General features: G+C 41.2%; 1 protein-coding gene across 4 annotated transcripts in view; it reads right to left on the minus strand.

Annotated features, from left to right (window-relative positions):
* Positions 1 to 98: 98 nt before the first annotated feature.
* Positions 99 to 15,148, minus strand: part of scai (suppressor of cancer cell invasion) — a 44,796-nt gene continuing 29,746 nt past the window's right edge. For 3 of the 4 annotated variants that reach the window (XM_029647765.2, XM_029647757.2, XM_029647750.2), the window contains 15 exons: positions 11,770 to 11,865; positions 11,505 to 11,591; positions 10,694 to 10,792; positions 9,554 to 9,650; positions 9,225 to 9,323; positions 7,026 to 7,178; positions 6,824 to 6,925; positions 6,527 to 6,655; positions 6,196 to 6,274; positions 5,969 to 6,068; positions 5,685 to 5,766; positions 4,954 to 5,026; positions 4,398 to 4,571; positions 4,211 to 4,311; positions 99 to 4,091 (listed from right to left, as the gene is read on the minus strand). In XM_029647765.2, coding sequence (XP_029503625.1) covers positions 3,942 to 4,091; positions 4,211 to 4,311; positions 4,398 to 4,571; positions 4,954 to 5,026; positions 5,685 to 5,766; positions 5,969 to 6,068; positions 6,196 to 6,274; positions 6,527 to 6,655; positions 6,824 to 6,925; positions 7,026 to 7,178; positions 9,225 to 9,323; positions 9,554 to 9,650; positions 10,694 to 10,792; positions 11,505 to 11,591; positions 11,770 to 11,865 — 1,621 coding nt within the window. In that variant the 3' untranslated portion in view covers positions 99 to 3,941. The remainder of the gene's footprint in view (positions 4,092 to 4,210; positions 4,312 to 4,397; positions 4,572 to 4,953; positions 5,027 to 5,684; positions 5,767 to 5,968; positions 6,069 to 6,195; positions 6,275 to 6,526; positions 6,656 to 6,823; positions 6,926 to 7,025; positions 7,179 to 9,224; positions 9,324 to 9,553; positions 9,651 to 10,693; positions 10,793 to 11,504; positions 11,592 to 11,769; positions 11,866 to 15,148) is intronic. The other variant, XM_029647773.2, reaches the window with a different exon arrangement.

A 15,148-nucleotide genomic window follows, 5' to 3' on the forward strand; every position in this document is an offset into this window, starting at 1 on the left:
GTAACAGGTCTTTTCTTTTGAGGAGTCAAAGCAATCACCTATATAAAATACATTTTAAACAATAGATTATTCAATAAAGACAATACATCTCACACAAATTAAAACAAAACAGTCAAACTTTTAATTTTCTTAAAGCATTCAAAAAAGCTTGCATGTTTTGGTCAACTTATTTTTCCTTCATACTTAACATCAAATATAATTGGCAACAAATGGGACAGAACCGTTTAAAGGATATAAACAAAGAATGCCAAATAATGTTTAACTAGCATCTCTAGAAACCCTTAACTTATAAAGAAAGAGTATTCCGACCAATATATCACTTTGAAATCGTTCCCTCCCACAACAGTAGGAACCGGTAGAAAGAACACCCTTACTCTCAAAGTAACATTTTAGATTTAGGCCCAAGAAATTATTACTTAAATATATTTTTGTTCCATATCATTGTGTTACTCATCTAGGGCTTATCCAAATGGTGCGAAACGTTCAAAGCATTGCAGATAGAAATGTATTGCACAGAATTGACATGACTTTCAAATAATAGATACGTAATTTATAGAATGGACATTCCTTTGTTTCTCAACATTTCACCCTATTAGGGGCTTCAACTACATGCCAACAGGGGAAAGAGGTCAGCCACATCCTGTCACAATTTACAAGTATTATAACATAAATAAATGGTGTCTAGGGCTTTGTCATTATGCATAAATATCATATATACTGTACTATCCTCACTAGTAAGACCTATTTTGGGTTGGGGATACACGGTAAAGGGGCAGCTTCACTTCAGTTTGCACAGGAAGCTTTGACACTTTTCTATAAGAATATGAGTGCTTTTTGTTCCCCTCTTGCTCCTAACTACAATGCACAATAACACACTACATGGAGGAGAGTAAAGTCACCACGAGATTACAACGGGCTGTAAACAGAGGCCCAAAGACAAAGCAGGAAAACATGTCCCAAAATGGTTTTACAGTGTATGATATGACACGGTCACAATGCGGCAACCTTTTTGAATCAGGTTTAGTTAAGAATGGGTGCTCCGTCTTTTCCTCTTCCCTTGAGGACTTCGTCATGTTTGTAAATTCATGAATCAAGGATAGTCCAAGAAAACATGGGTGATATGCTCAACTGGACAGTAATTCTTCATGGCCTTCCCCTGAAAGCTCATCAGTCAACTTGTTTTGGCAGTGATAACTCTTATGGAAATTGGAGTGGTCCATAAAAATGGTGGCAATTAAAAATTGGACTGTGACGCCGCGGTCATGATGTGCTTGAAGAAAAAAAACTGGATAAAACCAAAAGGCAGTTTGAATGAAACAGTCCACAGAGGCTTTGTAGATATACATTTCTATGAAAGTGGGTCCCCTAAGTGAAGAGAAGATGAGCTACGGTAGTGCAGCTCGTTGCACTAGCTTGTGCTTCCCAGTGAGCTAGGATGCTAGTCTTGTGTGATCTGGATGATCATGCCCTGTGCTGCCATCCCAAACATGGACAGACATGCATGCTCTAATGAAATAACACAGATAACATCATATATCACAACAATTAAGGTTTTTACAAAAAATATGGACAGTGTTCTTGTCCATTGTCATTGACAAAAACATCAAATATCTAAATGTGTATTACAATGATCGTGGGGTGGCATAGGGAATAATGGATTGGACGTTCTCTGGCATGCCTTTATACTGACAGCACGACAAATAAGATTAGGTCATAATTCAATACAGTAAAGTGCAAGGCTACTATTGTTTTTATCATCATTATTAATCATATTATCATTGTCAACAAATAAACAAAATATGATTATAATTGCCATGGGGAGTAGTATTTCCCATGTTGAAATGGTCCACTTTTGTTTGTTTCAATGGGGAGAACCGTGTCAGTTTCCCCGACTCTCTCCATGTCCTTGGAATGTATGCTGGCTGAATTTGACCAAAACAACTGATGGGGGGGTTGGGGGGAACAATGTGCAGTTCATTCATTAAAATTGCTGTGCCAACTGCATATATTTTTCACAGCTTCTACAATTAACAATTCAACATACGTACTAAAGACCAAACATCTCTCTGTATCACATACTGTTATTTTCAATTAAACATAAATATACATTTAAAATTGTGATTTCTTTTGAAATTCATTTTTTCTCTCTCAGTAAATACAAAAAACAAAATGATTTGGCTATTTTTGTTCATCACCACACACATGTACTTAAAAATGGTTGCCAGGAGTCAGTTTCAGCACTACCCGGTTCCATTGCTTCAAGCCCCCATCAATATAAGGAAATTAGATGACGCTTGCTGCCATGCAGGGCACTCACTAGACGGCTAACGCTGGAACTGACCTGCAAACAGACTAACATGAACTCGACAGAGTAAACTCTATGGACAAGAATACTGATAAGACATGCAAAGAAAGAGAAACAGCAGCATGAGCTCTCTCCAGTAAACCATCATGCCTAAGACAGAGGAATGCCATTATGGGGGCTTAGTTATAATGAATGACACAGGGCCTCTCAAAGTCCTACATTTCCAGAAATCAATAGTTGTTGAATCAGGAGGGGTGAATCTCAGAATCTACCCCCTTTACCTAATTTCCTTAATCCCCACTGGTCTGAAAGAAGTGGCCAGGAGAAAGACGGTTAAGTAGAGAATACGTAAGACTATAATTCCCATGGGATGCAACCCCCAAAACATATAGGCTACAGCATAGAGAAGCCTTTTCCATCCCTACAATGTCTCAAAAGATATGCAGTCAATGATATGCTGCCAATCAAGGTCAAAGCTAAATCTTTTAAAAGATCCACCCCAGAAGGAGTGTTACCCTGGTTCCTCAAGTGATTTCTTTGAAAAAGCAGAAGATTGGGAAAGATGTGTCTATTTATCTATTTTGATTGGCCAGTGAGGGGCTGGGCAGCTGTGTACCTGCAGGGTGCTTACACATATACCCGCGGTAAACCCAGTCCGAAAACTTGCTCTGATACAAGGAGTAATAGAGAGTGAAAATAGAATAGCGACCTCCCGCTTGCTCAATCACTGCACAAAATGAGCGGATATGTTTGCAGATCATTTAGAGCCGCTGACACCGCCACCGTATGTTAGTACCTAGATGTTAGGAGCTGGTATCTATAAACGGGTCAGAGCTGGTGCCTAGAGGGTAGGAGAAAGTGGTTGTTTCTGAACAGGGCTAAACTGTTCATGAGCGTCTGCATAGGCAGGCACTCTGTTACTTTACCCATCCAGGCCTCAGTTTTACAGAACAGACTACTGAAACTAAACAAAAAAAAGCAACTTCCAGGCAATTACATTAGAATTAGATGTGTTAAAACCAGCAGATCTATTTGGGTAAACAAATATGGAGGTTAGTCTCACTCTAAACCCTACATCCAGTAAACTTGGCCAACACATCTACCCATGCACAGAAGAGGAGACTTCCCTACAGCTTGCATTGAAGTTCATTTGCAGTTCAGATAGCTCGAAGCATCCATCTAGAACCCATTGCAGGCAGTGCTGTCGTAAAACTATGTTAATTTATTTTCTGTCTTTTTAAGTGTTAAAGCCATCGATAGCTTCACGTGTCCTCCTGCCACCCTCAGACTAAAATAGCTGCACCATGTGTTCATTTGAGTGCTTTTTTTTATATAGTAACAACACGGTAGTACATGCTCAGCTCATGTGGATATAAGTAGCTAGGTAACTTGTTCATGTTTGCATTGTACATAGTTGACTTCCACAAGTAGCTGTATGAATGTACTTAAGTATAGCCGATAGGGGAAATTAGGTAGGGGAAATAAGGGGATCTTGGGTTAAAAAGAAACAGACACTATTGCAGTGTGTTCAACCAGTAACTTAATTACCTCAAAGATGAGGACTCTCCCTTGTGCGAATGTGTATAGCGGTGGTCTGCGTTTGTATAGTTGTGGTGACTAGCTGGGCAGCTGAAGGTTAGTAGTTCACGTCCAGCGTTCCGTCCCAAAAGAGGCTCCGCACATCCAACATGGCGGCCAACTCCAGAACGTGCTTCTGCAGGAGGCTGCTCTCCACCGTGTCCTGTTTGGGTAGCTGAGGGTACGATTCCGGGAAGCTCCTGGACTCCTGCAAAAGGCAGACAGACAGAGAAGAGACATTACATTTGACCCACTAATTACCGTAACTACAATGAATAACTATGGGAGATGTAACTCAGTACCAAGGGCACAATAAAACTGATTTACCCGGAAGAGCTTGTGCAGTCTCAGTGTAGCCGAGCAAAACACAAAGCGGATCAGTAACAATCGGAGGAACTCATCACCGTAGAACTGTAGAAAGGCTTGGTCTGTGAAGGAGAAATTCCACCATTATGGTTGTGATATTTGCACTTAAAATCTATTTTTTTTTCTCTCCAAAAAACACAAAACATACCTATAGCTTGTGAGCGTGTAATCATCTGGCCGATGTCACGGTACACCTTGTGTAGAAACTCCTCGGCCTTCTCCCACAATCCTTGGCGCAGGCTGCTCAGGCCACAAACTGACAAAAAGGCCAGAAGGGGGCAGTACAGGAAGAGTGTGAAGAGGCTGCCACGCTGAGACTGGTCTGAGAGAAGGAGACCAGTTTGAGAGACATTCATAGAACAGTTTCTCAGAACACCCACAAAAACAATGTCTCATCTTACGTGGCTTATTCTACCCACACATTTCTAAACCAATCAATAAAATGAACTCAAATAATTGCAGAATCCAATGGAAAATAATCAGCCACATAAAACGGCCTAAATGAGTACAATGGCTGGTATCAATAGGCCAACGCATTTGAGAATTAACTGACAAGCTCTAAGAGCTATTTTCTAGAATAGTTAAAGAGTATGGCATAGTGTAATTGCCGACTTCAACATTGAAAGTAATTGACGGTTGCCTGTAACACGCTAATTAAGAGGAGTACAGAGGCGTAAAAACTATAATAATAGTGACAAACTAACCTTGCATGCTCTTTGGATAGACTGTGGGAGATAGCAGGCACACCAGCGGCTGACCAAAGAGATTGGTGAAATTCTACATGGAGATACAAGGCATTAATATTAGCGTTAGTAAGAATCACGCCAGACTGAATTCCCAAAAGGAATAGTCCACTTTTCCTTAAATGCATCTTAAAATTGGAGGGGGGGGTAGTGAGGAGTATTTCTGTCTGCAATAAAGCACTTTTGTGGGGATTGGCTGGGCCTGGCTCCAAGGCCCACCCATGACTGCACCCCTGCCCAGTCACATGAAATCCATAGATTAGGGCCTAATGATTTGATTTCAATTGATTTATTTCCTAATATTTTTTATTTAATTATTAATTATGTCAGTTACGAACAAATTCTTATTTACAATGACGGCCTACCCCGACCAAGCCCAATTGAGCGCCACCCTATGGGACTCCGAATCACTGCCGGTTGTGATACAGCCTGGAATCAAACCAGTGACACCTCTAGCACTGAGATGCAGTGCCTTAGACCGCTGCGCCACTCATGAACTGTAACTCAGTAAAAACGTTGAAATTGTTGCGTTTATATTGTTGTTCAGTAAAATAATGATGAAAATCCAGGGAACTACCATCAATCAATTTAAGTTGAGTGTTTTAGCAATGTATGGAAACACCTCAAAGTTATCATTATCCTTCTCTTAACCCAAAAAAGGTGTAATTGTGATTAATGTAATTCTCACCAACCTTATAGGCTGTGCTGTTGGAAGAGTCCACAATGACAAAAAGAGGCTTCCGGGTGAAAGGGAACAAGTCCCCAGGGTGAAGGCTAAGGCATACAGGAGTCAACAGTAATTGCATGTACACACACACATTACAAACAATTTGGGCGAATATTGTAGAGTGTGTTAATAAATAAAGTGGGCTGTGCAAGAAGTTCTATGTAACTTTTTAAACACCAATACTGTACATGCATCTCATGTCTGCCAAAAAACACAGAGGACAGTGGATTGCCAGAGCCTGTTCCTTACCAGTGCATCTCTTTTTGGGCTTGGTTCCTTTTCTGTACAGTCTCCCCGTTCACCACATCACGGTTTGTGTTGGTGAGAACTCCTCCAAAGTCATATGGTCCTGATAGAAAATCAATCAAATTTTTTGAATACATTATCAGATGAATTTCAGCTCCTGCTGCAAGAACGTGACCAGTGTATGAACTAGTGAGTGTGTGTCTGCGTTTACAGAATTTAAGGGGGTGTACCCTCATAATCCAAGCGTCCGGTAGGGAAGACTCCAGTAGCTGAAAGATAGACGAGCAGCACACTGTTCGCTGGCAACTCCTACAAAACAACACCTAAAATCAGCCAATACCATCCAAAAATCATTAATGTATTAAAATATACATTTTATTGATATTTTATACAATTCTGATGGGATTCCATTAGGATGTACTCTAGAACAGGATGTAGATTTCTTTCTGTTCAGCGTTTTCATTGGGTAGGACTAGGACTGTGGCGGTCATGACATTTTGTTAACCATCACGCAATCCGGTCTTTCTCACAGGTGACAAGTGAAGACAGTTGGAGACTGACCTTAAAGGAGGCAGACAAGAAGGTGTAGAGCTGGCTGAACGTTGGCTTGTACAGCAGGTACTTGTGAGGGTTCTCTCTCTTGGCTGGCTTCTCGCTGGGTTCCTGTGAAGGAAGACATGGGGTAAGGGCCTGTGAAGGAAGAAACGGAGTAAGCAGCTGTTTACAGGACAGGTTTCATGTAGGGTTTCCGGCGCTGCCTTTCTCCCATATCACATTCGAGACTTTTACATTTGCAATATTCTGTCTATGTTGTTGCCCACAACACAGTGTAAGATGCATTTCCAGTATTCCCCTCACCAATGTTCCAGGTTTAGAAGTTGTAGTAGCCAGGTTGACTGGTTCCCGCTCCAAAGCTTGGAGTATGCGGAACATATCGATGGTTAGCTCACTGAATTTGACCTGACAAACACAAATTATTATAGTTTAGAATGTGGGTCCCCAGACTGGTCAAGAGGTTGTTTTAGAGCTGCACTTTAGACTAGAATCTGTGTTCACACACCTGGTTGTTGCAGTTTCCAATGATTAGTGCATCTGCCAGGGTAAGCTGGCCAACTACCATTCCCTGTTCCAACTGAGGCACGCCCCCCTCCTGTAGCCGATTGGATGTGAAGACCACAGTATTTTCATCGTTCAGCACCACCACTGGGTCTGCCTGCTCACAGAAACAAAACATTCATAGCTTCACTTCAACTCCATTGTGCACACCATTCTAGTAACACTTTTGTGGTATGTAAAATCTTTCACACAAAATATCACAGCTTGACATAATTATACAATGATAATTTCAACCCCATAATCCTGAATTAATTAAATTACAGTACTTCAGTAAGACTTGTGGAAGCCTCCTTTAAGTGTTGATATATCTTTCATTCATAAATTATGACATTTCCCCCTTTTGTAGTAGGAAATTGGCAGTAGGCACAGAAAGATACAAGTAATCAAGAGATCGTAACGGGATACAGTAAGTTCATACCAATATCGTTAAAAATCTAAACCTTTGCTTATAACGACATAAGCCAAACCCATCCTCAAAGCTGATCATTTCTCTCAAGACTGCAAAAGGTTACTCTGAGAATCTTTATGAAATATCATATAGCATATAGAATGTCCATTAAAAGGGTCATTTTGGCAATGAAGCTCTTACTCTACTTCCCCAGAGTCAGATGAACTCGTGGATACCATTTTTATGTCTCTGCATCCAGTTTAAAGGAAGTTGCTAACTAGTGTTAGCGCAATGATTGGAAGTCTAGGGAAACTGATAACATACACGCTAGTTAGCATTGGCTAACTACCTTCATACTGGATGTAGACATAAAAATGTTAACCATGAGTTTTTCATCTGACTCTGGGAAAGTAGATGAAGGGCTTCATTGCCAAAATCCCGAAGTATCCCTTTCAAATCTTTAAGAGTCTACGTACGTGGGGGTTCTACTAAGTGAACATATGGTCATACCAAGGATCATTTAGCTGTTTGATTTGAAATTTCAGAACTCCATAAGGTAAGAAAAAAAGGTTGTTTTTTAAAGCTTACTATTAGCCCATAGCAATGCATAACAGCTTCATGGAATAACAGATAGTCCCCAACAAAAATCTAAAGGAAGTTTGTTCTGAAGTGTCTGTCCTGTATCGGAGAGATATACAAAAGATCAGGACTATTACTTTTTTGACAACCCCTTATTTTAGACACTGAACTAGTTTCTCCATATACATTACCATTCAAAAAAGTTTGGGGTCACTTAGACATTTTTTTGTCCATTAAAATATAATCATATTGATCAGAAATACACTGTAGACATTGTTAACGTTGTAAATGACTATTGTAGCTGGAAACTTTATGGAATATCTACATGGGTGTACTACAATAAGTCATTTAGAACATTAACAATGTCTATACTGTATTTCTGATCAATTTGATATTTTAAAAATGAAAAAAAAAAGTGCTTTTCAAAAACAAGGACATTTTTAAGTGACCCCAAACTTTTGAACGGTAATGTATATTTTCATTCATTTTTTAAAACTGGTACCCGGCTATCTTCAGACTATTCTTGTAAGCTTCCTAGTGCAAAACAACTGAAATATACATGTCCGTGAGAGACTCGCCTTTCCACAGAAGGGTCATAGAGTGTAGCCCAAACTGTTTGGACGCTACAGACCGAAGTTGGCAGATCGGCTGTACCGACTTCAGACGAGTCACGTGAGACTTGTGGAGGTCATGGAGCAAAATGGAGAACTATCGTGTTCATTAGTCTCATCTTTCCATGAAGTTTGTAGGTCAAACTGTTCGGACGCTACCGACGTTTTTGTGAGTAGACTGATTTTCGGGATGTCTCATGGTCTGACAAACACCGCTCTAGCTCTGCTACCTTTCACCGCATATGCGGAAGGGCGACATCAACAGATGAGGTGGATTGAGACGCAGCCAATGCAAATTTCCTCTAGGGGGTTAACTGCCAATCATTAGTGAGTAAAACACTCCTGCAGTGTTTCTTTATATACAGTCAAGTTATTCTTTAGTATTTTATTAGGATCCCCATTAGCCGCTGCGAAAGCAGCAGCTACTCTTCCGGGGGTCCACACAAAACATGAAAGAACATTAATAGACAAGAACAGCTCAAGGACAGAACTAAATCCATTTTTAAAAGGCACAACCTCAAAGGAACAATATCAATACAACCACACAACCGATTTGGAATCTGACCTCCACAAAAGCTGCCACCTCTTGTAAGACAAGATTCCATTCTAACTGATCTTCTGTGTTGAAGCGCTGTGTATAGTCCTCAATTTCCTCTGACAGCTCCTGCAGGAGGGTAGACCAATGTTATACACACTATACACAGCACACTAATGCATGCAAGTTAAATATATGTATTTTTGTAAGAGTAACAAAATTAAACATTTTCAGACTGAAACTTCTGCACTACACTTTATACTAAACTCCAATAATAAAATACCACAAAAAGTAAATAAATACAAATGAGATTGAGAACTTCCTCTGGTAATCGTTTGTTTAATCCTCAGATTTCTTACTTTGACCAGCACCTTCACTAGGTCCATCTTGTTCAGAAGTAAACAGACTACTATGTAGCGGGCATAATACCGAAGCTTCTTCACTACCAACTCAGGCCTAACAGGAGGGGGAAGACAATGGAAGAAAGAAAAGTTGTGTTACAATCTATCCCTGGCAAGCACAAACACACACAGAGTAAAATGTTAATGTGTTTTGTTCCAGCAGCACCAAATAAATGTAGCTGTTGGAACATTCACAACAATTTTGTTAATTGTGATTATGTATTTTGTCTCAGTCTACCATAAACACCTTCAACAAATATCATAAAAATAAACTTCTATCATTATCCCCATGTGGAATGTTGCTCGCTAAATCACCCACCTTTCCCAGCTCATTTAGCTGGGTTTTGAAAAATGTCATTTAAAAAATATATAATAATGTTAGCAAGCCAGCTAACCCATTACTACGTTCACCTGGTTCAGCAGCAAACAGATAATAATTAGGTGGCTAAAAATGTGCACTCAAGTGCTGTCGGAAATACAACTGTCCAACTCTAATATAGCCGAATGACGGTCCAAGTCGGAGTAACAAGTGGGAAACTCAGAATTTGAATCTAAGAGTTGACACGTTTCATCACTGACTTCTCACCTTTTCAACCTGAAGGTAATGAAACAAAGCCATTTACAGCCTTAATCATGTAGCTAGTTTGACCACATTGCCAACATTAGCAAGCTAGCTAAGTTATTAGCAACATTAGTTTGCTAGCTAAAATCTCATTGGTTGAAGAGTTGTTCAGACTTCAAAAGCACTTGAACATGTTAAAAAAAGTAATGTGCTGGGTTAAAGAATATATTTTTTTATCACAGAAATTGCAAGTATATAAACTACCCTTTACTCATATGTATTTTTGCATTATTGTCAAGTTGTCTGACAGTCAGGGATACTTCACTCCAAATACAAAGGTATATCCATACCTTGTCTGTATTCAATTGACCCAGGTCGCTTTTAAAGTGCATAGTTCAGTTGTTTTGCTATGTTACAACAGCCTCTGGCTAGCATTAACCTCCTGGGACGAAAACTGAATGGAAGCCAGACGGCATGTTCAGAGTGCTCAAACGAATTTCTTAAATATCAATAAAATGCCATGCGTTGGCACTCACCTATCCTCTTTGTTGACCTGATAGTAGTAGGACCGCTGACGGATGGCCGAGTAGAACGAGAAGGCCTCATTCAGGTAACTTGTTTCTGAGGTACGAAGACTACAACACAAAAAGAGAAAATGGTATGCCAAAGAACTCTCTGTATTGAGTGTGACACTGGTACCCTTGGTAGTTCCTGAATAAGTGTATTAAGAACTAAATACATTTGATCAACTTAAAACACTTAAAGAACACTTTAGGAAACACAAATTCTGCATGTCAGCTTGGTTTTATATCGTAAAAAAAATATCTACGAACCTCACACCACCACATTGGATCACATGATACTTAGGTATTTATTTTGCCACCTGGTTTTTTTATTTTGTTTTAGTCAGCCTTTCCAAAATTCAGTTATGCCAAACATATTAGTTTTAATCCCAAAAAAGTAAGTCATTTTAGTTGACAAGATTTTCCTCTTGTTTTTAGTCATTGTACCTTTTATATTGCTTAATTCACAGGTGCACACAAACAGTGCTGCATGTAGCAACTAAATAGCTACAAATGGCAGCAAATACTAAATGTTTCAGAATTATTTTCCCAATTTCACTTTTTGTGCACATCCGAATAATGGATTTAGTGTCGGGCCCACTCCTAGATCCTAGATACTGGACCAACCTCTCCATCAAGTACCATCAACTGCTTGAACCAGGAATTGTTTTCAGAGTTACCAGAGTTAAAGCACAGATCAGACCAACAAAATGTTCCAGGACATGAATGATAAGGATATGTGACAGTCTGTGTGTGTGAGCGCGTGCAGTTGGAGAAACCTTACTAGTAGTGGTAGTACAGCTGGCCTATTTTGGACGCCACCTCCCCTATCTGCCATCTCTTCAGGCCATACCGATTGTCCAGGACCTGCCTGCTCCCAAGAAAGAACAGAAGCAATGGTGCTTTTAAAATTAATGTTTAAGCCAACAGATTTCTCCATCTCATCCACTAGGCTCAAACGTTGTTGATCTGGGAAAATGTGTAAAAAAATGTTTTGTCTATCTGGGAAAATGTGTCAGAGAGAACGGAGCCGTCAGTGACCAGCTGACCTGTGCTGCTGCTGAAACTTCCACAGCTTGGTGTAGACGTCAAAGGTGCGGCCGAAGTAGGACTGCCACTGCTTGTGTCCGTACTGAGGAAGATCTCTGCAAGAAACAAGAGGGTGAGAAGGATTGAGAAGAAGGAAAATGCAGCCAAGTAGAACAGTCTCACACCTTCTCTCATGATTGGAGAAAGGGAAACCTTCCAGCCTTCAACCACATAACAAATGACATTGTAATGTGATTACACCGCTTTATTAGAGCTTAGTGCCATGGGGGCGGCCTTTACTACTACAAGTATGACATTTAACGCTTTTTGCAGGTGTGCACATATCACCTTTATTATGTTTTTAGTATTTGGGGGAATTCTATGCGACAGCTTTGTAATGATTTTATAATTTCTAAGTGTAAATCTGTCTGCCTCAGAGGCACTACCCACTGAGCTACACCTGAGTATATTATGATGCAGTGTCCCAGAGCTACACCTGAGTATATTATGATGCAGTGTCCCAGAGCTACACCTGAGTATATTATGATGCAGTGTCCCAGAGCTACACCTGAGTATATTATGATGCAGTGTCCCAGAGCTACACCTGAGTATATTATGATGCAGTGTCCCAGAGCTACACCTGAGTATATTATGATGCAGTGTCCCAGAGCTACACCTGAGTATATTATGATGCAGTGTCCCAGAGCTACACCTGAGATGTATGATGCAGTGTCCCAGAGCTACACCTGTGATGCAGTGTCCCAGAGCTACACCTGAGTATATTATGATGCAGTGTCCCAGAGCTACACCTGAGTATATTATGATGCAGTGTCCCAGAGCTACACCTGAGTATGTTATGATGCAGTGTCCCAGAGCTACACCTGAGTATGCAGTGTCCCAGAGCTACACCTGAGTATGATGCAGTGTCCCAGAGCTACACCTGAGTATGTTATGATGCAGTGTCCCAGAGCTACACCTGAGTATGTTATGATGCAGTGTCCCAGAGCTACACCTGAGTATGCAGTGTCCCAGAGCTACACCTGAGTATATTATGCAGTGTCCCAGAGCTACACCTGAGTATATTATGATGCAGTGTCCCAGAGCTACACCTGAGTATATTATGATGCAGTGTCCCAGAGCTACACCTGAGTATATTATGATGCAGTGTCCCAGAGCTACACCTGAGTATATTATGATGCAGTGTCCCAGAGCTACACCTGAGTATGTTATGATGCAGTGTCCCAGAGCTACACCTGAGTATGTTATGATGCAGTGTCCCAGAGCTCACCTGAGTATGCTGACACCCAGAGCTACACCTGAGTATATTATGATGCAGTGTCCCAGAGCTACACCTGAGTATATTATGATGCAGTGTCCCAGAGCTACACCTGAGTATATTATGATGCAGTGTCCCAGAGCTACACCTGAGTATATTATGATGCAGTGTCCCAGAGCTACACCTGAGTATATTATGATGCAGTGTCCCAGAGCTACACCTGAGTATGTTATGATGCAGTGTCCCAGAGCTACACCTGAGTATGTTATGATGCAGTGTCCCAGAGCTACACCTGAGTATATTATGATGCAGTGTCCCAGAGCTACACCTGAGTATATTATGATGCAGTGTCCCAGAGCTACACCTGAGTATGTTATGATGCAGTGTCCCAGAGCTACACCTGAGTATGTTATGATGCAGTGTCCCAGAGCTACACCTGAGTATGTTATGATGCAGTGTCCCAGAGCTACACCTGAGTATATTATGATGCAGTGTCCCAGGCTACACCTGAGAGCTACACCTGAGTATATTATGATGCAGTGTCCCAGAGCTACACCTGAGTATATTATGATGCAGTGTCCCAGAGCTACACCTGAGTATATTATGATGCAGTGTCCCAGAGCTACACCTGAGTATATTATGATGCAGTGTCCCAGAGCTACACCTGAGTATGTTATGATGCAGTGTCCCAGAGCTACACCTGAGTATGTGATGCAGTGTCCCAGAGCTACACCTGAGTATATTATGATGCAGTGTCCCAGAGCTACACCTGAGTATATTATGATGCAGTGTCCCAGAGCTACACCTGAGTATATTATGATGCAGTGTCCCAGAGCTACACCTGAGTATATTATGATGCAGTGTCCCAGAGCTACACCTGAGTATATTATGATGCAGTGTCCCAGAGCTACACCTGAGTATGTTATGATGCAGTGTCCCAGAGCTACACCTGAGTATGTTATGATGCAGTGTCCCAGAGCTACACCTGAGTATATTATGATGCAGTGTCCCAGAGCTACACCTGAGTATATTATGATGCAGTGTCCCAGAGCTACACCTGAGTATGTTATGATGCAGTGTCCCAGAGCTACACCTGAGTATGTTATGATGCAGTGTCCCAGAGCTACACCTGAGTATGTTATGATGCAGTGTCCCAGAGCTACACCTGAGTATATTATGATGCAGTGTCCCAGAGCTACACCTGAGTATATTATGATGCAGTGTCCCAGAGCTACACCTGAGTATATTATGATGCAGTGTCCCAGAGCTACACCTGAGTATATTATGATGCAGTGTCCCAGAGCTACACCTGAGTATATTATGATGCAGTGTCCCAGAGCTACACCTGAGTATATTATGAGAGCTGCAGTGTCCCAGAGCTACACCTGAGTATATTATGATGCAGTGTCCCAGAGCTACACCTGAGTATATTATGATGCAGTGTCCCAGAGCTACACCTGAGTATATTATGATGCAGTGTCCCAGAGCTACACCTGAGTATATTATGATGCAGTGTCCCAGAGCTACACCTGAGTATGTTATGATGCAGTGTCCCAGAGCTACACCTGAGTATGTTATGATGCAGTGTCCCAGAGCTACACCCCAGAGCTGAGTATGTTATGATGCAGTGTCCCAGAGCTACACCTGAGTATGTTATGATGCAGTGTCCCAGAGCTACACCTGAGTATGTTATGATGCAGTGTCCCAGAGCTACACCTGAGTATGTTATGATGCAGTGTCCCAGAGCTACACCTGAGTATATTATGATGCAGTGTCCCAGAGCTACACCTGAGTATATTATGATGCAGTGTCCCAGAGCTACACCTGAGTATGTTATGATGCAGTGTCCCAGAGCTACACCTGAGTATGTTATGATGCAGTGTCCCAGAGCTACACCTGAGTATATGATGCAGTGTCCCAGAGCTACACCTGAGTATATTATGATGCAGTGTCCCAGAGCTACACCTGAGTATGTTATGATGCAGTGTCCCAGAGCTACACCTGAGTATGTTATGATGCAGTGTCCCAGAGCTACACCTGAGTATATTATGATGCAGTGTCCCAGAGCTACACCTGAGTATATTATGATGCAGTGTCCCAGAGCTACACCTGAGTATATTATG

The sequence above is a fragment of the Oncorhynchus nerka genome, linkage group LG4 (genome assembly GCF_034236695.1).
Source record: "Oncorhynchus nerka isolate Pitt River linkage group LG4, Oner_Uvic_2.0, whole genome shotgun sequence".
NCBI lineage: Eukaryota > Metazoa > Chordata > Actinopteri > Salmoniformes > Salmonidae > Oncorhynchus > Oncorhynchus nerka.